The sequence below is a fragment of the Sylvia atricapilla genome, chromosome 11, assembly GCF_009819655.1.
Source record: "Sylvia atricapilla isolate bSylAtr1 chromosome 11, bSylAtr1.pri, whole genome shotgun sequence".
Lineage (NCBI taxonomy): Eukaryota > Metazoa > Chordata > Aves > Passeriformes > Sylviidae > Sylvia > Sylvia atricapilla.
Window position 1 is genome coordinate 3,737,701 of NC_089150.1, and position 26,222 is coordinate 3,763,922.

At 43.6% G+C, this 26,222-nt stretch overlaps 1 protein-coding gene across 2 annotated transcripts in view; it reads left to right on the forward strand.

Moving 5' to 3' along the window:
- The window catches only part of SHQ1 (SHQ1, H/ACA ribonucleoprotein assembly factor), a 39,604-nt gene extending 19,520 nt beyond the window's left edge, over positions 1 to 20,084 (forward strand). The window contains exon 12 of one of the 2 annotated variants that reach the window (XM_066327174.1): positions 18,926 to 20,084. In XM_066327174.1, coding sequence (XP_066183271.1) covers positions 18,926 to 19,574 — 649 coding nt within the window. In that variant the 3' untranslated portion in view covers positions 19,575 to 20,084. The remainder of the gene's footprint in view (positions 1 to 18,925) is intronic. The other variant, XM_066327175.1, reaches the window with a different exon arrangement.
- The last annotated feature ends 6,138 nt before the right edge of the window (positions 20,085 to 26,222 follow it).

Here is a 26,222-nt window from a genome sequence, read left to right on the forward strand (position 1 = left end):
TCAGTAGGAAAACAGTGGGAAGTGGATTAAATGATTAAAGCAAGCTGCATGTTCAAATCTTACTAAGCTTTATATTGTTCTTGTCAGATTTATTCTGTTTTTTCGTCCAGCTTTTGTATTATTTTTCCTTCCTCTTTATATCTTCACAGCCTTCTCTGAAAGCCCACAAAAGGTGTGAGTTGGAACAGGCATGACTAATGTGCACACAAAAAATGTCATTGTTTTATTTGTTAATACAGCAATGCAGCCTCCTAAACCAGTGGCTAAAATAGCCTTTGTATTTCCCAAGAGGCTGTGGGGGATAAAATATCTGAAGTGCACAAGACACTAAAGGGGATCTAGAGGGAATTTGGTAATAATTGTGATCAGAAGGGAGAATGAGACACAGAACTGAGGCAGCCTGCACAGGCTGTTATGTTTAGGTGTTACCTTAGCAGTATTTCTTGGAGAATTAAAGACTTTCAGTTCATAGCTGTTCATGATGGTTTGTAGATGTTGATTCTTACTCTCTGTGTGCTTTCACTGACTCTGTTCCTATAGGTAACAATATATAAGTTGCTTTAAGACAATTACAGGTGTTTCCAAACATTTTTATTCATCAATCCTCATTAATTCCTGAAACAGTTCATTTTACACTGTCACATTTGAGGTGGCCTTTTTCAACCACACCTTAAGTGTGTGGAAAATTCACCAGGTATGGGGAAATTCAGGTTGAAGTTGGGTAGAAAAAGTGCAGTAAATAAAGGAGAAAGTTATTTCATGGGTCTTTCACCAAGAAATGAGTCATTAAGCAGTAATACCTCTGCTGCCCATATCAATGAATATAATGTCTAGCAAGTCAGTCATAAAACCCAGTTTTCTTTAAATCCAGCCCAGGAAAATGCACAATAGCTATAAGTGACTGATAGATTAACACATTTCCTCCCAGACTCTCACATTATGTCCCAGTTAAGCAGAACTGACAGCTGCTGGAAAGAGGGCAATTAAGCTATCTTATTGTCAGAGTGACATGGCACAATGGCTGTCTGTCATTAGGAGAGCAAGAGGGAGAGAGAGGAGCTGCAGAACCCAGTCCTATTTTTAGGCCTGAATCAGGACAGCATTTAAGCATATGCTGCAGTCATTGCTGTGCAGTTCAGCAGTGTTTGAAGTTCAGCAAGTGCAAAGGGAATGGGAACACTTGGTTTTGTTCCTTTGTGTTGAAGGGAACAGCTAAGCTCACTTGTCATTCAGGACATATCTTGACAGGGTGGTGATTTGTCTGTTCAAGGCAAGGGGTCCCAGCTCCCCAAGGTGAGGCACCTGCAGAGGAGGTGCTGCATCTTCCTTTCCAGGGGAAAAAATGTTGTGACATCCCTCTGGTAATTCCCTCTGAAGCACTGGTACAGTCTCCCAGAGAAGCTGTGGCTGCCCCTGGATCCCTGAAGTGTCCAAGGCTGGGTTGGGCAGGGCTTGGAGCAACCTCGGATAGTGAAAGATGTCTCTGCCATGGCAGGGGATGGGTTGAGATGAGCTTTAAGGTCCCTTCCTGCTCAAACCATTCTGTGATTCTATAATTGCTGCTGTGGTGGAAGAGTTTTGAGAGGGGAAGGTATTTAGAGGTGTTATTGTGGTGGTCTCTCAGGGTTGTAGTTATTTCCATCAGCAGTCAGTCTGGATACTTCCCTGTTTTGTTTCTTAACTGTTATTTGCTCTATACAGGCTTCATTAACTTCCTTTGTCTCTGTTTCCTCCTGTCTTTTTGTGGCCGAGGATACTCTCAAAAATCCATGAAGGGTTTTCATTTTCTTCTCCTTTCCCTGTCAGCAGCAGACTCCTGGTGGAGGCTGAGGCCTCTGTTTAAACAGTTAGAACAGGCTCTAGGTTCTTTTTAGTGAAGAATCTGGGCACTTTAAAACCAGCTGGAAACAAGCTCTTCAGCTCACCTGTGCTGGCACACACCTCTGGGTTTAGGAAGAAAGTTTGGCACAGGCAAAAACCATAATGGATATATCCAGTGAGAGAGAGAGCACGCAGTCCCATACCAGATGAAGAGAAACACCCCTGGTCTAGCTTTTAAATATTCCATGTGGAAACAAAATCCTTGTAGCCAGCAGTGTGTCAATAGCTGATTACAAATTTGGTTTGAGATCATAGTTTGGCTGTGGGTAAATTAGATGAATAAGTGAATGTGTCACTGGGCTGGCAAAAGCTGATTTATTTTAAGCTCAGTGTATCCGGAATTGGAAATGATGAAGATGCTGAATAAAACACAGGTGGCTAATAGTTGGGGATGGGAAGTACAAGCTAGGTCTGGAATTCTAAAGGTTTGGGATTTTTTTTTTTTCTTTCAGAAAAATTGCTTTATTCAGGTGCCTGTTACTAAGAGAAAAGTAGATTCCCAAATGTGTTAGACAATGGAAGATATTAGCAAGTGTAGCTGAAATTTAGTCTTTCTGCTTGCAGTCTTAAAGACAGTTTCACCTGCTTTCTAGGTTCCTAGTATTTCCCTTAAGCTGCTTGTGAAGTGAGTATTAATAATTCCATCCATCGTGTAAAGTGGAATGTAAATCCTTTTAAGTGTTGTTAGGTTTTGAAGAAAAGGGAGCATGTTGCTCAGCCAAACTTACCAGAAAAGAGGGAAAAGTAAATGTTAACCTGGGCAACAAAAGCTTGACAAAGACCTATGGAGGCAGCTTGTGGTAAATCTCAGCAGGTGGTGTCAACATTTCTGTTGAAAAGCCAGATGCAGCCAGATGGAAAATTGCATCTTTAACCCCTGAGGTCATAATGACATGTCATCACTTCATTTGATCCCCCTGCTAAGTGAGCTTATCATCCACCCTGCTGTCACTTCTGTTATTGCTTTCATTTCCATAATAAAATTAAATTTAATTTGCCTGGTTTGCATGCTTTTGTTCTTCAGGTCCGAGCTTTTACAAGCCACTCTGATACATATGGCAGCCTCTCCGAGGTGAAATGAGAGCTGAACTTGTGTTCTAAGGCTGGGATTTTCTCCATTTTTCACACCTGTCTTTAGCAGAAGGGGATAAGGGAAAGGAGAGAGATTTTTGGGGAAACCAGTGGTGGGTTGATGGCTGCAGTGGGGGCAGCTGAGACAGGGCAATCCAGGTGTGCATTTACTGCAGGAGAGCTTTTTTTCCCCTTCTGTCAGGAGTCTGTGTCTGTGACCCCACAGGAGCTGTGTCCTTTAGAGAAGTCAGAATAGTTTACCCACTGTCTCTTGCTGTGCTGAGGTTCCTTTGTGTGGCCTGATGTCTTTCTCCAGTGTTTTGTGTTCCCCTTTGTGCCAGGCTCTATTCACGTGGTGGTTTTTGGCTGCTGTTGTACATATGTGCCTGCTGGCTGTGACATGGGTGGGAGGCTGAACAGCTTCCTCCAGTCCTTGGCCAGCACAGGCAGTTCTGCATCTCTGCTTAAGGGAACAGTTCCAGCCCCTGGCAATTTAAAATATTTTAACCTAGTATTTGCATGCGTATTTAGCTTTAAACATGTACCACTTTAATATTCTTAAATGTGTATTTTCTGTGTTGCTGAATTGGAGGTGAAGCTGTGAGTGTTCCTGACTCTTTCCCAGGGTTTAGTACTCTCAGTCTAGAATCACAGAATGGTTTGGATTGGAAGGGACTGCACAAATCATTCAGTTCCAACCCTTTGCCATGGAAAGGGACACTTCCACAAGACCAGGTTACTCACCCATCCATCCAGCCTGCCTGTTGTACAGCTGTTTGCTTCTCATAGTTTTATTGTTTTATGGGTATGAGGTGTGCAGGAGAATGCTTGATTCCATGTATATTTTTCATTATCACTATTTTTCTGCTTTTTAACTTAGCATAAAATTCTAAAGATCATTGTTTGTGTTGTATTTTGTAGTAGCTTCAACACGTGCAGAGAAGGAGAGCTGTGAGCTAAGACAGCTGAGCTGTTAAATTGCCTTGCTGTGTTCTGTGGAACTGGATCTGCAACCTGATTTGTTATCCTTCACAAATACGTGCTCTGCACCCTGTGACAAATGTGATGTTGCTAATTTTGGTGACTGTAGGTGTAACATGCCAGTTCAAGCATGGACTCCTTGATTTCAAGTAAAAACCAGGATTCCTGGTGGCATTTATACAGTCTCTGTAGAAGCCGCTGCCTTTATTGGAACTAACTAAATTAAAATCAGATACTCCTGAGCGTGTCATATTTGTTTCTCCTGGTTTGGAGGTGAGACAGCCCCTGAAAGGTGGGTTGGCCTCATAGGTCTGTTCTCCTTTTCATCTCTTCCTTACAATCGAAGCCTTGTCCTTGTTACACTGTAATTACCCAGTCTGAAACCAGCGGGGAGTTACTGCTTGATGTGTAGGATGTGAATTTCTCCTAAATAACTGTAGGATTAATTACATTCACAGCATGCCACGGAGGTGATGAGATCGACTGTGATTGTTCAGGCCCCCTTTTCTTTTCCCCGGGTTTTCTGAATCCCTTGTTTAATCAATACAGTGTAATGTTGCCCTGAAGTGTTTAAGGCCTGATGCTGCAAAGGCATGAAGGAGTTCAGGACTTGGAGGAAAAAAAAAAGATTTGTGAGATACAGGGTTTTTACTGCCTGTGTCACATCAGATCCTAAAGTGCACAAGGGAGTAAAGAACTCAAGTTTAAGTATTGTAGTTTCAGTCCATCGCATTGGTGTTTTACCTCAGGCTTTTGTTAGATTTGGGAAAATATTTTGTAGCATATAAATATCCTTGAGCTTCTGTAGTCAAATACAATCTTTCAATGAATGTAAATAGAATTTTGACATACATCCCGATGGCATGTTAAAATAATTTGTGAAATGGATAATTTATCTGCAAACTGAAGAAATTTGATTTGGTTACTACTTAGCAAAAACTGGAAAACTTTGATAACTGTTTCAAAGTATGTAGAAAAGATCTTGATTGTACCACTCTTGCAGCTGTTTCTTCTTGGCATTTTTGTTTTCTGAAGTGTTTTGGGGTTTTGAAAAGCTCAAAACACTTGAAAAGACACAAGCCAGGCTTTTAAAAGTCTTTTGGTATTTGCTTTCTTGTTGCTTGTAGGGTTGATAGTCATGAATTAATAGAATGGTTTGGGCTGGAAGGGACCTTAAAGGTCATCCTATTCCACCCCTGCCATGGCAGGGACACCTCCCACTGTCCCAGGTGCTCCAGCCCCAGTGTCCAGCCTGGCCTTGGGCACTGCCAGGGATCCAGGGGCAGCCACAGCTGCTCTGGGCCCCTGTGCCAGGGCTGCCACCCTCACAGGGAGGAATTTATTCCCAATATCCCATCTAAACTCATGAAGTCCTATTTCACTTTTATGGCATTTCCATGTTCCTGGGAAGGGTTTAATTGTAACCTTTGAAACTCAGGGCTGTCCTATGAAATGGGGAGTGAATGGAGTTGCTCTTGTAACCTCAGCACCTCTACTGTGAAAATACTGAGTTCAGATGGGAGCATTCAGGAACAAAACTGCCCTGAGAGGTTCTTAAGTGGTGCACTGCTAATGTTAGTTTATTAAATTTTTGATTTGTGATGGGGGGAAGAGGGAATGTGTTAACACATAATAAAAATGAATTGGTGCTTTAAAACATTCTCAAATGTTAGAGGAATATGCTAATTTTCAGCTGTTAACCTCCTGGATCCAGCAGCCGTGATTCCAAAGAACAAAGGCATAAGCAGTAATATATTCTGGATGAAAATCCTGCCTCTTGGCTCTGTGGGATTAATCTGATTTGTACAGCACGTTTAAAGCACTTCATCCAGTTGAGGCGTGAGGGAAAATGCCCCTCATGGTGTTGTGTTTCATGTGTGTTACAGGGTCGTGGGCAGCTGTTCCCTGCTCTGCCTGGGTTTGACTTTACTTTCACTGCTGCCCATGTCAGCCTTAGTTTAGTGGAGGCTCCAGGAGTTTTAGGTTGGATAAAAACTCCGGTTTTCAGAGTGTGTGGTGCAGAGAAAAGCCAAATTGCTTTCATGGTGCCGCTTTGAAAGCAGCTTTGCCATTAGCATGTGTTTTTAGCTTATGTTCTGCTGTAGCCAGTTGTGTTCACTTATCAGGTAGTGCACAACCCCATCACAAAACCCCTTAACTTGATCTGTTTTGTAGTGAGATGATTATATTTTTGATGCCAGCTTTTTAATGATAATGTCATTGTGGATGCACTGAAGCCACATAATTCTCTGCCCCTACTCCCTGCAAAACAAAAAAAATCTCGTGTTTAGAAGATTTTTAATTTGAAAGCTATTCTTTCCTTTGGTGTTCTGCTTTGATAAGAGCCATGCAGGTACAAGGACAAACCCCAAAACCTTGGTGCTGCTCGTGGTCACACCTGGACCACGGTGAGGCAGCTGGGGCTCCTCAGGCTGCACCCTGACTGTGCTGTGAGGACTTGTTGCAGTAGCTCAGGACTACAATCCCTAATTATTGTAGCTCAGGACTACAATCCCCAATTATTGTAATTCCTTCTTAGCAGGTTTTACAAGCTGGCATTACTGCTGGCATTACAGTTCAGTGTGCAGCACTGTTTGCTGCCTGCCTGGAGCACTCGTGCTGTGCTGGGTTTGCTTCCCATTCACTTCCTTGGTGGCCTGGAGTGCTGAATTAACTCTGAGCTGTCCCAGCTGCTCTTACCAATAATGAGAGTGGCTGCTTCAGATGGTCTTTGAAATTAATTTAATGCATATTTAAAAATCCATAAGAAAATACATAATGTGTCCTGTTAGTTTTGGTTTTGGTTTTTTTTTTTTTTTTTGTGGGGTTTTGTTTGTTTTTTTGGTGGCATTCAATGTTATTTATTTAAAGGTATAAAATGAATTGCAGAGTCTGCCCCAGGCTGGCCATAAGTGCTTATTTGAACAATGTGCATTTTAATACAAGCCGATCTAAAATGACACACTCTGTAAAGGCTTGTAGAGCACAGTTATGGATTGGTGAATAAAAGAGAGTTGAGGGCAACAGCTTCAGAAAAATAGGTTGGGTGATGCTTGAGAAGAGTTTGAACCTGAGCAGGTGAGAGGGTGAGTGCACTTCAGCTGAAGAAGCAGAGTAGTATCATTTAAAAGAAGGAAGTGACATGACCTTAAAATGCATCATTTGTAAGACTGTGTTAAAACACTGATTCTAGTGCTTCTTCAAAAAGATGTTGAAAAATGGAGTGGATTAGAAGCTAAAATACTTCATGAATGTAAATGGCTGAGTGACCTGTGTTAAGCCAAGACATCAAATAAACTCAGGAGTGCTTTGGTAAGAAAATTAAAGGTTGATTAGGACTTGTCTACAAGTATATGGAACAGTGATTTCTGGTTTTAGCCATTGAGTTGTATAAAAAAAAATAAATCACATGGTCTGTTTGAACAGGAAAAGTTCAGACAGCAATAAGCCTTCACATTTTCCTAGGGAAAAGTAATTGAGTTGACTCATTCTCCCTGTGTTGTTGGGTAATTCTGTAGAGTCTTACTTGTTTCTATCAGAATTGCACAGCTCAGATAAACACCTTTTGGTTCAAACCCAAAGCTCTGGGTGTGATGCAGAAAGTATTGGAGATTCTGAGCAATTTATTATGCTACTAAAACAGGAAACGTTATCATTTTCCTTAAAACTTGGATAGGACTTTACCAGTTTATCGAAGAGTACGTTGACTGTTGGTAAAACTCCCTAATTTATTTGTTTTCATCCCAAGTCATCTGCTATTACACCTTAGATCTTAGAGTTCTTGGATGTAAAAACAGTAACTAATAATTTGCAGGAACATTCTCTGTGTCTTTTCTTTCAGTGTTTTGATGCATGTTTTTAATACCGTTTCTGTTTGTTTACTGCCACTGCCTCTCCTTAGGTCCTGCATCTTGTTTAAAGCCTGAGCTGTCACTTCAGGTGTCTGTAAAGCAGGAGGTGCACACAGAGCACTTGTAAATAACAATACCCAACTAATACAGTACACTGACTTAAGAGCCTTAAGGCAAAACACTGCCCTGGGGGCTCAGAAAGGTGATAGACAGGTGTGTATAATACCAGAAATTCCCCCTCATGTATGTTTTAGCAAGCCCTGTAGAAACATGGATTTTTAACAAGGGATTTAATCTCTCCTTCCAGCTGCTTGCTGCAGTTTCCTTTGATGTTTTTGCTCTCCTGCCCTCTGTTGTTTTTTCCTATTTATTCCATCACTTTTCTATAGCTCAGATTCCTTCAGGCTGCGTCTGGATGCACCTTGCTGTGGGCAGAGCAGGCAAAGAAGAAAGCCAGTTTTTCCCCCCCTCAGGCTACTGCTTTGATTTTCCAAAGTTGTTGGGAGGCAGCTCCTGTGTGCCTGCAGAAGGGTCAGTGACCTGTGTCGTGTCTTTTCAGGCAGCACAGCTCAGCTGAGTGGATTTCTGGTTTGATGAGGGGAAGGATGAGCTCGTGCAGTGTTGCCTTTCTGAGCAGGTGGAATGTGCAGCTCTGGTCCAAGGGGGAAGCTGAGCTCCAAGCTGGGAACATCTCCCTGCTTTGTTTCCAGCCTGCTCAGCAGCTAGCTCAGTAATAATGATGTCTATGAGACGTGATCATGGAATCATGGAACAGTTTGGGTTGGGAGGGATCTCTATGGACACCCAGTTCAACCCTCCTGCAATGAACTGGGACATCTTCAACTCGGTCAGATTGGAGAGGCCCAACCTGGCCTTGAATATTTCCAGGGATGGGGCAGCCACAGCTTCTCTGGGCAACCTTTTCCAGTGTTTCATTACCCTCGTTGTTTAAAAACTGGTTTTATATCTAATCTAACTGGACCCCGCTGCAGCTTCAAACCATCCCCTTGTTCAGTGGTGCCCCAGAGCAGCTGGGAACAGGTGCCCAAACACAACAGGGGAGATGGCAGGAGCTGCAGCAGGCTGCTCACTTCAGGCCCTTGCAAAAATCTGCTTTCCTGCCAGGAGTTTGCAAGATGCTGGGGTTTGGTGTTTTTTCCTGTTCAGAGTCTGTGAGTTGAGGGCAGACAGAATGAAAAGGCTGCAGGTGGTGTTTTCCCCTCAAATGTTCTGTGTATCAGTCACAATGATGGAGCAGTGAAAGTTAAACTCTGATCAACCCCACTGTGTTGTTTGGTGGATAAATTCCATTGTAAAAGGGAAGGATCATGTTGGAGTAATGTTTGTAATTGTGCCTTTAAGGCTGTTCCCCACCATTGTTGCTGTTTCTGTAATACAGGACTTTGCTGGCATTATCCTGACACTAAAATTGACATTTTCTGGCCTGCTGTGTGAGTACCTTTCCTTCCCATACTGTCACACAAACTGGCAGATGTGCAGCATGAGAAGAGCTTTCTCCTAGATCACCAGCAGTGATGGTGAAGACAGAGTTCTAGGTAATGGCAGCAAAGAAACTTGAGGAAGGTGGGGCTAATACAGAACAGTTGTCGGTGTTCCACTTCTGTAACACAGCCAGGATTACTATCATTTTATCAAATCTCTCTCTGCATCTGTTTTGTGGTGAGTTATATGTTCATCTTTCATTATTTGTGTTTATCATATATGACTTTGGAAGCTGTGCCATTATTAGATGTTTGGACTGGCTGCAACTTACTGGAGCTGTTTTGGCAACAGAGCTCCATTAAACTGTTCTTAAAACATATAAATACTCCTCAGTTTCTTTTTATAGTCCAATATTAATTCCAAGTCTGTTTTCTCTTATGAATATTTTCATAATATCATCTACATAAGTAAGCTGTACTTGATTTCTTTTGTAATCCATGATCTGTTTGGTTTCAACTTATCAAAAAGACCGAGTAATGAAAGTAAGATGTTATATTGGAAAGCTTCATCTTTTTTTTTAAATATTTATAAATGTGAAGTTCAGCTCATGCAGTATTTAGATTCATTATGAAAGAAGCACTGTGGAATTTCAGAATAAATATGGGGGGAAACTCGCTTGAAACATTCAGACTTATTAACATAAAAGAAGTCACTTAAATTGAAACGATGGTGCTATGTTTTATATTTGATTTATGGTTAACAAACTGTAATACTTTAAGCTGTGTAGATAGCAGTTCATGTTTACAAGACTGCCAGTTGGATTGCAGTGTAAGTACATCACTCTTGGTTTCAGAATCCACGTAATGCCCTTTGAAAGCCAGAATTCCAAGATTAAAGCATTTTATGTTGCCCTTAAGCCTGCTGGATTCTGCCCATCAGCCGTTGTTTATGGGGCAGGGCTGTGTTTTGTCACCTGCACAGAAGGGGGGACTTTCTCCTGTCCAGAGAATTTTCTTGGTGCTGCATTTCTGCTCCTCACCATTGAATTGGGGGCATCTTGCTCACAGGGAGATGCATTTTCCAGACTTTCTTGAACCCAGCGCTCATTTTCCAGTGTGGTTTTCCTGTTTGCAGTGAAGGTTTGCTGTGCAGGGAATGCTTCTCCAGTCTCTGCTTTTTCTGGTGCCTGTGAGGAAAGGAGAAAAAAAGACTTTATGAACTTCCCAACCCAAGCCTTGTGCTCTTGTTCCTTCCCCACATCCTTTGACACCTCCACCAGGGCTGAGGCATATCCACAGCTGGAATTGGCATGGCTCAGCTGGCTGAGGTACCTGCCCTGGCCTCCTACCAAGTCATGACACAACAGCTGTGTCCTGCCACCCTTGTTCCAGGAGGCTCATTATTCATCCCTCTGCTTATTTTCATGGAATGTGTGGGAATTCAAAGATCTTTAGATTTTAGTTACTCTTAAATTTGATGAAGTTGCTTGCTGTTTCCAGGAGCTGTTAGGAAGGAAATCATTAATGGTCAGTATGGACATGGACAGTGTAACTCTCTGTAAATCTGGGTCATTTAGGCTGAAAATCAGAGTCCATCATCATCTTGAGAGACAGAAAGCATTAATTCCTACCTGCAGTTGCATAAAGGATCTTGCACAGAGTGAGCATTTATTTTTATTTTTTTTAGTACTGACTTGAAATTTAGAAATTAAGTAGTCTTTGATGTGTTGGGGAGAAGGTTTGTTTCTTTCCAATGAAAACAGTGATTAATCCAGGACTAATTCCCGTGAACAAATGTTGTGTTTTTGCTGTTGTGTTTACACTCATCTGTCTTTTGTTGCAGATAAGGTAGAAGATTAGTTAAAGTTTAGGTCAATTTTTACCTAAGTCCTGAAGAAAATGGTCCTGTTTTTCCTTTACTAACATTCTTCCATTATCTTCTATACTCATTGATCAGACCTAATGAGATTTTAATGGAGTTATTTATGGCTTCTCCCTCTTGCTATAAAAGTGTATAATAAACTGAGCACATGAAACTGTTGGATGGTGCTGTTTGTTTTTATCTCTGTTAATTTTACGACCTCTTCTGTGATTCTTTCAGATCTTCTAAGCCAGGTTGAGTATGATGAGCCAACCATACTCAAAAAAATAGTAGATGTTAATTATTTATCTTTCTGATGATTATAAAATATTTTCTGTGCTCTTCTGAGTGAGGGCCTTTTGCTGCCATGAAAGCCTTCAGGTGCTTTGTGTATTTTTCAGTTCATGCCTTAAACTTCATGGTGGTATTGTTGTGCTTTAAGTTTTAGCCTAAAAGGAATAGTTGTGTTCCCAGATCTGGATGAAATAAAGTCTGTGCGCAGATTGCCCAAACTTGTGGGGAATTGGGTAAAAGTGTGTGGTAAGGTACTTCAGCAATAAAACCAGTGTAAAGTTGGTTGTTGTCATGGTCTGTGAGCCATGTGCAGGTCAGCAGTGTGCAAAAGTGACAAAAATGACAGGCAAAGTGGGTGGCACTATTAACTCTTACCAAGATTACTTTCTGCTCTGAATTTCCTTCAGAACTTCCTTTGGAGTATTTTTGTTCCTTGATCCTGAACTTGCTTTTTCAAAGCTGTTTCACAATGATTGGAGGTCACTGACTAGTGTATAATTGAAGCACTCATTATAAATAACCTTGAAAGTGAAATAATAAATGGGGAAATATGTGAGATGCTATAAAACACACTCTAAAGGTGTAATTGAGCCTTCCTCTCTTGTCTCCAGGCAGATTCTGAGACTCAAGTTCTTTTGTAACCCATGACTTTTTAAAGAGTGGTTTGGGCAAATGGATGGTGCCTTTCGTGTGATGAGTTTCTTATTATTGCACCTAAATGTCCATTTGTAAGGGTTCTTTTCCTGAACTGGAGGGGTTTTGTGATCTAACCTCATTGTTGGACCATTTATGCAGTTTTGTGTCTGTTGACTCGAGCTGTTTCTGCATTAATGAATTCTGCTTTAGTATTCAACACCATCATCGTTATTGCTCCTGTGTCTTACCAGTCAGGGCTGATCAAACCTAGACGCTTTCATGTCTTGAATATTTTATTAAAATCAAATTGTCTGTCAATTCTGTATCATAAGAATTCAATTTTTTTTTTCTTTTAAGCTGCCTGAAGGTGCATGTCAGGTGTGGAGGGATGTTTCTCATTGTTGGTTGCCTTTCTGAAGGAATTGTGCTACTTTTGGGCTAAACCCCTGAAATTTAAGTTCTCTTACAGCCATTTGAGAGTGTGCATTTCCTCTGCTTTATCCCCCACCCCTGGCTCTCAGAATATGCTGATCAGTGACCAGGGTGATCTCAGTTATGAACTTCAAACTTTCCCCAAAGATTACCAGTTTGGTTGCTCCAGTAGCTCTTCTGGACTAGACAGAAGCTGCATCTGAATTTTAGAGCAAAGAGCAATTTATTTTCTTCTTGAGGGACTAGTTGGGTGCTTTGCCAGCTGTGTCATTCTTCTATGAGCTCACTTTATCTTCTGCTTTCAGGTTTGGCTGTAACTTGTTGAGCCTTCTGCTTTGAGGGAACTCAGGCTGTGGGCTTGCTGCCATGGGGATACTAATTTGCATCAGGATTGTGACAGAGTTCCTGTGGGAGGTTCATTTGGCATTATCTGGAGACTGGATGTTGAACAATGGCTCTTCATACCCCTGATGTCTGGGCAGATGAGGCGTGGGCTGCAGGACAGTGATGGAAGGAATCCGGCAAGAACCACTGTGGCCAGGGGGAAAATGAGACCATCAGGAGGGTGTGGAGAGCCTGTCCCTTTGCAGGTGCCCTTTTATTCACTAGTGACAAACTGTGAAGAAACACCAGTGATGTCCTGTTGAAGCCTGTCCTCAACCAGTCTGGTGGCCAGGCAGAAAATTTCATTCTTCCTTATAGTTTAACTGACATTTCAATGTCTCGCAGATAGTAAATTTGCACACTCTCTGTATCTGAAGTGCTGAGACTCTGGGATAATATCTGGTGATGTCTGAGATAATATTAACTCTAGAATTGTTTTAATACTTGCAGTGCCTCTGGCTAAATGAATAATTGTGGGAAATTGTAAGCAGTGCTGCCAGGTATGTAATTTGGAACAGATTTAAAGTGGGGATCCTGGTCTGGTTGTATTGCTTGGTATCTTATCTGTTTTATCAAACAGAGAATCTCTCTGTGAAACTTTCTCTCCTAAATCAGAGTTTTGCCAGGCCTTGTGGAGAAAGGTGGTGTAAATATAGCCTGATGCTTTCCCTTTAAACTCGGTAACTTCTTATATGTTCAAGATATAAAATTAAGGCTCCTGTGATGCAGCAGACCAGAAGCATTTTGCTTAACGCAGCGGCTTTGCTCTGAGATGGATCCTGTGTGTCCAGAGCTCCTGCTGGGTGGAGATAAGTTCAGTAAGTGCCCTTTCAGTGTGTTTCAGGCCGTGCTGGGCTCTGTGTGGCTGCAGCCCAGGGAGCTGCTGGCAGGGACACGGAGCTGCTCCAAAGGCACGTCGGAGCTTGACGGCTCTGCTGCCTCTGAGGCTGTTTATCTTGCCTGCAGGGCTTAAAGATAATTAATGAAAAGTGTTTCACACTCTCAAAGAGGGCTTGTCAGCCCTGTGGAGCTGAGTCCTGCCAGCATGGAGGACTGATTCCCACTGGAGCACTGAGTGGGCCCTAACCACACGCAAGCAACGTAATTTTTAGTTAATTCCAAGATCAGTTAGGTCCTGTTCAAACAGCAGGCTGGCCAGCAGAGCTGCTGTCAGTGTTTGTGATACTGAGGGTCCTGTGCTTGGTTCCTTTCCTGTTGTGCTGGGGCAGGAGCAGCTTGATGTGCCCTGGCAGCTCTGAGCCATCACTTGGCCAGGACTGAGCCAGGGGAGATAGCAGAGAGACTCTTACACCTTATTTACACAGAGTACTTTAGAACAGGACATGTTTGTATACAACTGTGAATGCAAAGCCAAACTGATGAGCCAGTAGAAATAATCCTTCTATTGTTTACAACAACAAAAGCAAGCTGGAGCTTGTGCCTGTGCAGGAAAAGTCACTTTCCATTCCACAGCAGGATGTTACTGACTCCAGCTTTGGGAGGCTGTTCTGCCGGTGTGACTCTTCCATAGAACCATGGAATGGTTTGGGTTGGAAGGGACCTTAAAGATAAACCAGTGACACTCTCCACTATCCCAGGCTGCTCCAAGCCCTGTCCACCCTGCCCTTGGACACTGCCAGGGATCCAGGGCAGCCACAGCTGCTCTGGGCAGGGACATTCACTCCCATGCTTACAAATATTTTGCAAAGTGTTTCAGATCAGTAATTCCCCTGCCATGATTAAATATGCAGTGCCACCATCATTCAGAATGAGGAGCAGACTGCTGATTTTTATATTTTCAAATTCTCTTTGAGTTATTTGTTCTTTTAAACATAACTGCTAAAGCAAGAGTACTACATGTATGGGAAGTACCAGGCAGATGGGAGGGTCTGAGCTATTGACACTCTATCTTTAAACCTTTTTCCTTACTTAGTGCTGACTGAGGGACATAGTTTATGGAAGCATAATTATTTTTTTCTTCATCATTTGGGAAAAATGAGAGGATTTTTGGCTGGATGTACTCCCCTCACTCAAGTCCTGCGTTTGTTTTTTATTGTCAGTGGCTGGGTTGATTTTTGTCCTCCCTTCCAGCTTATGTGAAGTGTTCCTTGGAAACAATCAAATCCCTGCTGTCTGTCTGCAGTGAGACTTCTCACAGCTCTGTGTTCTGGAGGTGACAGCTATATTGACTCCTCAGACCCTGGTGCTCTCTGTACTCCCTGGACTAGAGAGCAGAACTGGAGCTTGTAGGAGTTTGGCTTTACCTGGAGTTGTGTCCTGCTCTGCTCCCACCCTGGCTGTCACATGTGTCCCAGTCCTGCAGTCAGTCCCATCACCATCTCTTCTCTTCATGCTGCCACAGGTGGCCTTTGCTGTAAACCTCTGATTTCCCTTTCCTCTTGCCATAATCCTCTTTTTATTCTTCTCAGAGTTCTATCCATCTCCCTTTATTTGCTAAATCTCCTTTGATTCTTTGTTCTTTTCAGCCCAGTTTCACTCCTTTATAATCTAAGATCTGTAGAACAAGATTTTTTTCTTCTTCTTCTAGCACCTGAAGAAACTCTCCTGTGCCTAGACAAGGATTACTGTAGTTCTGTCTTGGAATTTTAATTCCAGACTACATGGACAAGCCCCGAGATGCTTCTCTTATCTGTTCCTCAAAGCTATGCATTAAACAAAACATGCATCTGATCAGTTTAACCTGTAATTAAACATTTTCCTTAAGCAACTGACATCGTGATAACTAATAATTATCATGTGTAGCACCTTTAAAACCTATTATGCATGTTTATGTAAGAACACTATTACCATAATAATAAGATATCATTACCACAAATGTGCATACTGAATGAGCATGTCTTAAAGTAATCATGGATTCCATTAATCATACTTGAAAAATTAAAGTATTTGCTGTCTAATCTCTCAAACACTACTCGAAAGGTTTTGGAAACAGCAGGGCCTGTTTACTGCAGGTCTCTCATACACAACTTCTTGTTTCTGGTGTCTCGTTTTTGTTTTCCTCAATTGTTGCTTATCTTTCACCTTGGGAAGCCATCAGCTCAGAGTCCTACGTTCTCCCCTTGAAAGCATTTCCATGCTGGTTTTCAGTCTGTTTGCCTTGGTTTTTTTGTCTAGGGAGTGCTGCCACCTTTTCTTTAGGCTGATGTGAAATGGACTCCTGCAACTTGGTTCTCCTGCAAATTAGATAATTGCCTTAAAGGAGATGAACTGATGGCTAATTGTAATTCTCTTAGTCCCTTGCACAGGGGCAGAAAAGAAACAGCCCCGTTCTTCAAGTGTTCTTTGTTCTTTGGGGGATATTTAATACTAGATTGCAGAGTTGGGGAGTGGAGTTTTTTGGGTTTATGTATCAAATTGTTCAACAGTTTGGAGTTTGCCTCATATTGAAAAGTTTTGCTCTGTAGATTTGGATAGAGACTGGATGAGCAGAGTGAAAGTTGGGAAGAAGCACTTGACCTACTGAGAACTGAAATGAGACTTTTTTTGTAGAGTCAGAATATTTGGGGTTGGAAGGGACCTTTAAAGGCCATCTAGTCCAACCCCCCTGCCATGAGCAGGGACATCAAATACCTGATGTGGCCAAGAGCTAAAAAAACAATTTAATTGCTGTAGGGAGATCATTCTTTTACCTGTCAGTGGGACCACTTTGAATTAGTAGCATAATGTGTGTTGAGTCAAACAAGTTTATCACTGTGTATTTTCTTCCTTAACACTTGGCATTAGGTAACCTGGACCCAGCAAAGTATTTATTAATGCCTAAAAAGCCCCTTAGGTCATATAACTCCTTAATACAGTTCTGTGATGTGTTTCTGTATCTTACTATACAAACTGCATTATAAGAGAGTAGTGAAGGAGGTGGAGAAAGAATTTAAAGGACTGAGAGTCTGGAGCAGGGACTCCAGACAAAATAGGCATGAAAAGGTAAGAAAAAATAGGCAAAAATAGGAAAAGAACCCCCAATAAATAGAATTAGGAAGCAAACTGACAGATACAGTGGAAGTGTGGGGAGAAACAGGACTTTGAAAATTGCTTTTCTGCCATAATGGCAGCAGTGAAAGGGAGGAAATGAGACAGCCAGTGGGAACTGGGGGGAAATTGTTGTGCCAGAGGGTGTGTGGTGAGTTGCTCATGGTGTCAGTGAAATTAAAGGGAACCACATAAGGTGGGCCAAAGCAGAGTTCTGTGGCAGGGCACACCCAGCCTTTGGAGCTCCTGTGGCTGTGGGCAGTCAGGGAACAGGAGAGCAAAGGGAATTGAACCTTCGTGTTCTGAGCAGCTCTCACAGGGGAAGGGAGCACACGTACAGCCAGAGTTGGAAGGAAGGAAAGAGGCTGTTTGAAAAGCAAAGCAAAATGCTTTCTGAAAAGGGATATAAACTCTTGTGACTCGGGGTATAAATCAGCTTTTCTCCCCAGTGTGCTCAGGAAGCAGATTTCCCTGCAGCCACTTGTTCTGTTCCCACCTACCTGCAAGGCTCCATGAACCTCTCAATGTATCACTTGGCTTCTTTTCCTTTCTCTTTACTGATGGAGCAGGGAGAATGCTTGCTTTGTTCCCCATTAAGTTGGCAATTTCTCAAATTCCCCATAACTTTTTGAGAAAAATGCAAGTCCTTGACAAAAAAATGGAAAAAAGCTGCCAGAAAAAAAACATTATTCTAATACGTTTTTAAAATTTGGTACACCTTTTTTTATTAGAGGCTGGTAGCATCATGTTGCAATTAATTCTTAGATTTAGATTTGAAAATTCTAGAAATATAAATTGTTTTCTGTTGCTTTACTTCTGGGAAAGTTCTTTCTCAGTTTCCCAGTCTGTGGGTTGAACTAAGGAAATCAGGTGTGTTTTATTCAAAGTTTTTAAAGCATTTAAATGGTGGCGCTGTCTGTAAAACGTGCAAGAAGCTGCGCTGAATTTCCCTTCCCCCATTTAAAAATACAATTCCTTTAGGAGCAAAAGAGAAAAAAAAAAGTGGAAGCATCTATGTTATACTGAGTAATTATGGCCCCTGGGAAATGGAATATAAAGATCTTTAAAATCATTCAAGTGAGAGAACGAGCGCTTTAACTTTTGCCTGGCAGGAGCCGTGTGTTACATCCCCAGCTCCTTGCTCCAGTGTCAGTGTGTCGTGCCTTGCAGGTTCACAGCTCTGGCAGAGGAAATGAAACCCAGTCAGTTACTGCAGGATTTATAGCAGACCTGCTGCTGCAGGAAGTGGTGAAAAGCTGATTGATAGTCTGAGGCCAAACTCCACAACAAGAAACAGGATGTATGTTGGGGGTTTTGTACTCATTTTCCCCTCTGCCCTCACCCCGCCCCCCTCCATTTCGAGGCACTCTCTTGCTTTTTAGTCTCCATTTATAAATCCACGGTGCCCTTTTCTGGTAAAGCACGTGCTGCCTTCCACCACTCGAGGAAATGGATGGGGCTGGACCAGAGAGTTGAAGCCAATGTGGTGTGTCTGCTTTATTAGGGGCATTTATCTAAATGGTCCTGTTCCTCCTGCTGAATTACATTTCAGCTGAATTCCAAGTGAAGGGCGAAGCAGGCAGAGTTATTGAGCATCTCCTGTGATCGTGGGTGCACCAGGCTGGGTGGGAGGGGAGGAGCATGGATCACTCATCAGCCCTGTTCTCTTGGTTCTGATGCATTCCACAGATTTATCTGGGACTGTGGGAAACCAAAATGGTTTTGCTGCACATAGCCTTCAGCCAGCCTGTGCTGCAGAGTGTGCTGCTAAAGACAGCAAACCTGAAAGGGTTTGTTCTGAAATCTCTTCTCCTTCACTGTGCACTGCTGGAGCATCCAGCAGCAGGATCGTTCAGGAATGTATCCTCAAAGCCTTTCAGTGGGATATCGTCTAACCTTGTGGGAGAAGTTACCCTAAATAATTGTAATTATGAATCCTTCTTATTTTTTCCCCTCCTGTAACATCTCTTTTACAATCAGGGTTGAAGAAGAAAGTTGTTTGCATACCAAACAAATGGGAGAAATGCGTAAGGTTCGTGTTCTCGTTATCGAATGGGAAAGTTCTGTTTGTCAGGTTCCATAACATATCTTGTTCTTTGTTAAAGGTCAAAAAAGTTGGCTGCACTCTGTGAGTCCTTGCAGAAAACCACGCTCAGCAAGTCCCACATGGGGCTGGAGCTGGAGGAGCTGGAAGCAGCAGCAGTGCTGGTACAGGAGGAAGAGAAGGCGTTAAAAGCTGCTGGCACAGTTTCCAAGCAACAGCTGCTTTGCTCTGAGTCGGAGACAAGTGACTCTGAAGAATCCAGCAGCACTTCATCATCTGAGACAGAAGGCTCTGATTCAGATGAGCAGGAGTCCTCGACCAGCGAAGATGGGGAAATAAATTCTTCCCAAGGCGTGCTCCAGGAGGAGAGGACAGCTCCACTTATTGACTGTAATGGATTAAGGCAGGGCGCAGACACTTCGGCGATGGAGGTCAGTGATGGAAAATCAAAGGTTCCCTTGCAATCTCCCACTCCTCCTGGAAAACTGGTGGAAGAATTAGAAATGCAAATCCGCTCTGCAATGAGACTTTCAGAGCAGCCTGAAGGATTGGCTACTGCAGGCTGCATTTCACAGGAACAAGAAGAAAACCCTGTACCCGAGCCTGACAGATTTTCAGAAGATGCTGCTGGGAAGGGAAATTTCTTGGAGGTGTCTCCCAAGCCAAACCCGTTGCTTTTTCTCTGCAGCACAAATGAAGATGAAGACTAAAGGGCTGTGCAGGAGCACAGTGTGACCCACAGGCTCCCAGCTCGTTCTGTAATGAGCTGTCCCAAGGCTGTCCTGTGCTGCACAAAGATGTTTTTCTTTTTTATTGTTGGAGGACAAGACTGCTTTGAATAGAATTGATAGGACTATGTGATACTTTCACAGTTAATTCTTATTTTTCTCCAATTCAGCAGAATCTCATATTTGATGTGAGAATGTATAATTTCAATAAACTTCTAGAAACAGTTTTCATTAAGCTTATTCAGTGATAGAATGATGTCCTAATCAAATACAACTGAAATGACTCATTTTAATTTTCTTTAGGTCTTGGGATTTACTTGAAAAATATCCTCATTGTGTTTGTAAAAACTTGTTTATGACATTATACTGTTATTTTAAAATGCTTCATAACAAACCACTTCAAATAATGGTTATGTTTAAAAGTTTAAATAGTGATGGCAAATTATTTTAAAGTATATGAATTCTTTATTTTTTGTACAAAATAAAGGAAATTTCTATGCTGTCAATACAATGGTTGTGTCTTTTATGTCTAAAAGATATAAGTTCATATTTCTGCAGTTCTTCAATAAGTTCTTCCCGCAGTTTTGTCAGGTATTCATTCTTTTGTGCTGTTTTTGAAATGTTTCTACATGTGGACACTCCTGTTGCTTTTTGAAGAACAGAAATCCCAATTATTTAATATTTTTTGTGCTGATGATCTCAGTTCCACCACAGCAGTGTTAACCAGAGTGAAAGAACAACACAATTTGGGGATCTTGGAACAGATCAAGAGAGCAAACCTGGCCTGGGTAGTCCTGGCTTTGTTAGTCTGGCCCAAAGCTTTGGCCAACTTATTTCTCCTTTTTTGCCTTTAAAATGTTCAGATAATCCAGTCAGGTTCATGCAGTTTGTTAGCTAATTTATGTTATTGAAATCAGGGGCCTGCTCCCAATTACCTGCTCTTTTGTTAGCTGATTTCTGCAGAAGGATTTGGGAAGATGGAACTGGACCCCCACGTTTGGTTCAGCAGGGACACAGACCCAACAGGAGCATCTGATTCACTCCTCTGGAGAAGCAAGTTTTGATTACTTTTCAACCTTTTTTTCCTATTAAAAAGTGTATAAAAATCCTAAGCTAAAGGACTTATTCTTCACCAGCGCTGTTCCCTGCTGGAAATCAGCAGGTGAGCTCTGTTCCTGCAGCAGCTCCTGCTCGGTGAGAGCTGCAACCCTCACCTGCCAGGATTTTTTATGTTCTTAAATACCTGCTGCTCTCTTAATCAGTCTCTGTGTTCTGTTCCCTGGGGGAGAAACCTTTCCCATCCTGTGTGGCAGGGAGCACTTACTCTTCTAAATGCCAGCAATAAAATCCACACTGGAGCTGCCGAAGTCGGAGAGAAGTGAGGGGGAAATGCACTTCAGGACAAAAGAGCAATGGTCCTGCTCTCCCCAAATTCCAGGGCTGAACTCGGGAACTTCAGCAGGGCCTGGAGAAAGCCGTGTAAAATTCTGTGTTTTCTGGTTGTGGGGCTGATAAGGGGTGTTGATTGTTGTGGGTTGACTGATGGCTGTTTTCTGTGACCTCTGTAGGGGTGGGGTGTGAAGTTTTTGCATGTGGGGTGATTGGAATTTCACCTGAGGCTGAACTGCCCCAGCACACACGTGGGGTGCTCGGGATGAGCAGTGCCTGGGTGAAAAGGAAGCCTTTGCTCCTCCAGAAAGAATGCACAGAGACGCTTCAAAAAGAAAAGTGGAGCTTTAATGCTTTTGTTTAGCCAAAACTGAGGCTCACTGAGTCTGCGAAGTATCAACACTTGGGGAGAACAAAAAAAAAACTCCCAAAACACAAACACAGAAAAGGACCTCCTAAGAAGTCACATTTATTTAGAAGGGAGAGAAGCGAGGCCTTTGCATCGAGGAGTTGGCTGGAAAAGGATGGAGATGTCTTAGGGACGTCCTTTTTCATGTAGTATTTTACAACTAAGGTGTTAACAGCAACAAGTGAAACACTGGAAACCATCAGAAGGCGCTAAACAGAAGCAGGATTTGATTTTTACTCCTTTTTCTCACAGGAACAGTGCCACATTTTCCTCTTTCCCCAAATTAAAAAAAAAAAAAAATTAGAGCTGAATTGATTAAATATCTTTTCTTTCCCTGGCTTTTCCTAATTCCAAACAGATCTGCGAAAAGCTTGTAAAGGCTTTGCTGCACGTCAGAACAAGAAGAGCATCGATTAGACTTGATTTACTGCAATAAATGATAAATAGGGCCGAGGCATTGATTCACAGCCCCGAGTGAAGGGGCCGGGTGACCCTCCACCAGTGCCACAGCTGAGTGTTGTCACAGCCCAGCCGATGGCTCAAGGCTGCAGAAAACAAACAGGGAAACACATGTCAGGCAGATAAATTGCTCCGCTGTTTAGAGCTCTCCGTGGAGGCCATTTGTCTCCGAGATAAGGAAGAATGCACTCCAAAGCCGGGCGGGGAGATAAGCCGGGAGAAGAAAATGAATGTGGAGCCGCTGTGGTGGCACAGGGAGCACAGAGAGTCCCCCCCAGGCCGGGAGCAGGGGGAGCACCAGGGAAATGTCTCCTGGGAACTTGCAGAGCATCCCTGAACATTTCAGCAGTGGCTATTTCTGCCTTGACAGCCAACAAACAAACGGGGTCAGTTGTCTGAGTCACCCGAGTGTTTCCTGAGCCTGCCGCGGATCTGTTCCTCTCCTTCTCCATGGTACGTGGGCACATGTGAGGCATTGGTTTGCACTGACACAACTCTGGGTTTGTAGTACTGTGGCACCCATAAATCAGGCTGGGTTTATATCTTTAGGTTTCGGAGAAGTGACAGTCAGTCCTGCTTTGATAAATGCTGAATTTGGTGACCTGACTGAGATCAGATCCAAAATGCACTTGGTAATGCTGGTTTGCATTTCCTTAAATGTTCTCTCATATCATGAGCCACCATACTGCAGCAACTGAGCACATTTGGTGGCACTGTGAGGATGCTTGGAGACAAAAACAAGATCTGAGTCCCTCAGGTGAGGACTGAGATGTTGGCAGAGCTCTGTGAAGGACAGCTCTGACCCAAGAGCTGCTCATTTCTGTGGGGAAAAAAATGATAAGCACAGAAAAGGACAAAAAGTTTCAGGTCTAGAAAGCAGCAAGGTCAGTAGGTGATGTTACTCCTCAGTGACCCCAGGAGCTCTGTGGTCAGTCCCTCTCTTTAATGTTGCTGTGCTGCCTAACTCAGGAAGGTCCAGACTCTGGAAAGGGAGCACAGAAACAGAGTAAAAAGGAGTAAAACTCAAATCTGGCAGTGGAGATTTCTCTGTCTGCCACTGATTTGTGCAGAACAAGAAGCTAAACCCTGCCATTTCTGATGTATTCCTAAATACCTCTCTGTGTGTCAGTATCCATCAGTGCCTTGGGAGCTGCTCACCCACACCAGCTGCAGGCACTGCTCCTCTAAATCCTGGAAATTTGACCAAGCTGGCCAAAATCAGATCCCAGAAACCTCCTAAAAATGCGATGTGTCTGAAGGCTTGGCCTCTGTTCCACTGTGTATCAGACTCCATCAAACCTCTGAGCCCTGTGTGCGGCCTCAGCACCACCTGAGCAGGGCTTTGGTGGCTCTCTGGGACAGCTCCTTTCCTCAGGCAGCCCTGGGGCACAGCTGCCTTTGAGTCCATCTCCCAGGATAAAACCCCCTGGGTGTGTGCAAACAGATCCCCGATGTTTCCTCCTGGCAGGAGAATCACCTTCCTCGAGGAGCCCAGAAATGCAAAAGCCTCTCTCACTCATCACTGGTTTGGCTTGTGCCCCTTATCTCCGTGTGGAACCCCCTTTCCTGAGCGTTATCCTGCTCACAGGATACTCATCTGCAGCACACACGCTCTTTATGTCAATATATTTTATAGTATATATTTATATATTCAATATATATTATAAAAGTATTTATTTAGTGTGCATATTTATTTATTTTTCATTTTCTCCTCCTGCCACTGGGATATGGTGAGAGTTCTCCTGCTCCCGTCACTGCTCACAGGATGCTTGTCTGCAGCACATACACCCTTTATGTCAATATATTTTATAGTATATATGATATTTATATTTATATGATATTTAATATATATAATCTAAATAGATTTGATATCTCTATATAAATATTTTTATATTTATTCTTTATTTTCTCCTTCTATCAGTGGGATATGGTGAGAGTTCTCCTGCTCCCATCGCTGCTCACAGGATGCTTGTCTGCAGCACACATGCTCTTTATGTCAATATATTTTATATTACATATTTATAGATGATATTTTATATATATAATATAAATATATAATATTTGATATTTCCATATAAATGTGTGTTTTTTATTTTCTCCTTCTGCCAGTGGGATATGGTGGGAGTTATCCTGCTCCCATCGCTGCTCACAGGATGCTTGTCTGCAGCACACACGCTCTTTATGTCAATATATTTTATAGTATATATTTCTATATCATATATATAATCTAAATAAATTATATTGAATATTTCTATGTAAAATTTTTTTTTCCAATTTTCTCCTTCTGCCAGTGGGATATGGTGAGACCTCACCGTGTGCTGCTCTCCACGGGGTGGGAGCTGTAAGGGCTGAAGGAGCAGAGCAGCGAAGCCAGCGAGCAGCGAGCCAGCTCTGACCTTAACCAAATCTGTGCCTGGGGAGCCGCAGGAGGAGAAGGTTCAGCAGTCACTTGTGTCAGGAGCTGTGTGTGCCTGGCCTCTGCCGTGCAGCGCTGGCTCTGCCCCGTTCTGAGCCTTGGGGCTGTGCTTTCGGCCCGGAGTCAGCGGCGGGGTGAGTGGCCGCAAACACCCCTCTCTCTCTCTAATTATGGCCGTGTGAGAGATTTGGGAGCCTAACTCATACATGGTCACGAGATGTTTAAAGCATAAATCAACGGAATGTCAAGAGGAGACCCTCAGCTGTGCTCCCAACACTCCAGGTGAGTGACCATCGCCAAGGGGCTGCGGTGGCATTCCATCTCCTGTCCGCAATCCTTGGCAATCACGCCCAAACGTCCCCGTTTCCTGCCGGAAATAAATAGGCATCCGTGTGTTTGCCTTGATGTAACTCCACCTCCTCTAATAGGCTGCATTGTCCATTGATTTGCCTAATTATGTGTATTCCGAGTGCACGAGGCGCTGGGTAGCAGCGGGGGGCTGTGCCGGGGAGAGGAGGAGGGGGATGGCTCCATCTGCTCCTCCGAGCTGCCGGGAGAAGCGCCGGGAGCCGAGCGGGAGATGGAGGCAAGGAATTACCATTTGGTGCAGGTGCCTCTGCAAAGGGGGAATCCCAGGGCCAGGTGCGGGCAGGCAGCTCTCCTGAGCTCCCCACGTGCTTAATTACCCTACAGCGACTCTTCCCACCTCCAATTAGAGCAGCCAATTGCTACTTGAAGCCTTGAAACAAAACGAGGAGTTGTAGCAGGGCTTCATCCATCTCGCTGCGGAGACCCGCGTTTCCCATCCAGCAAGATTCATGCCCCATTCGGCCGAATTTAAAAGCGCTCACCTGGAATTCGATGATTAATTTGGACATCCGAATTGTGGGAGTGTAAGCAGACAAGGTCAAAGCATCCGAGCTGTGAATCTGGGTTCCAGGGATGATATTATTAAAACCAAAACCCAAGTGTGGTGTTTGTGCCGTGGATTTGAGGAGTCGCTCGGGGCTGTGGGATCAGGGGGAGCCCGGGGAGAACGGGATGAGCTGTCAGTAGCTGCTGTCCTGAACAAGGAGCTTTTTTCCTCCGCAGCTGCGTCTCCCTGTCACACTCCCGCATCGCTGATGGATCAGGGGTGGCAATAGGGTAATGTGCCTCTCGTTCTCCTGCTGGTTCCTGCTGCTGCCAGCAGGTAACTCAGCAGATCAGCCTGTTAGTCCCACTGGAAAATACCTGAGGGATAAAAACTGCCCAGGACCTGTCGTGTGCCATCACAACGAGCAACGCACATGGGCTGTGACATCCTGGGGATAACACCCCTGGAGGGAGAACACTGCCCAAGTTGAAGTCGTGGTGTGACCCTGAGGTGTTTTAAATCGCTTTAGCACTTTTTTTTGTGGGTTTCTGCACGGCGGGGCAGTGCTGTGAGGAGTCACACACAGGCTGCGCTGTGTCCAGGTGATCCTGCAGCGCCGTGGGGCACGATCCCAGCTGGCTGCATCCACACGGGCTGCATCCACACAGACTGCATCCCTGCATCCACACGGGCCGCATCCACACAGACTGCATCCACACAGACTGCATCCACACGGGCTGCATCCACACGGGCCGCATCCACACGGGCTGCATCAGAGGGCCGCATCCACACAGACTGCATCCACACAGACTGCATCCCTGCATCCACACGGGCTGCATCAGAGGGCCGCAGGAGCTGTGAAACAGAACCGAGGTGCCTGGCAGTGCTCCAGTCCTTTATCCACGGTGTGAAGGATTAGACAAAGGTTTGGGCATGGGGCGCCAGTGGGAAGTTGTCTTTTACCTGACAGCAAACCCCATCGGTCGCGGTGGGGTGGAGGCTCTCAGAGAACAGGGGGAACAGCACTGCCAAAAACTGGGATAAGTGTCAATTCCAAGAAGACGCTGGTGCTAACATGATCATGCTCTGAAATCCTGAAGG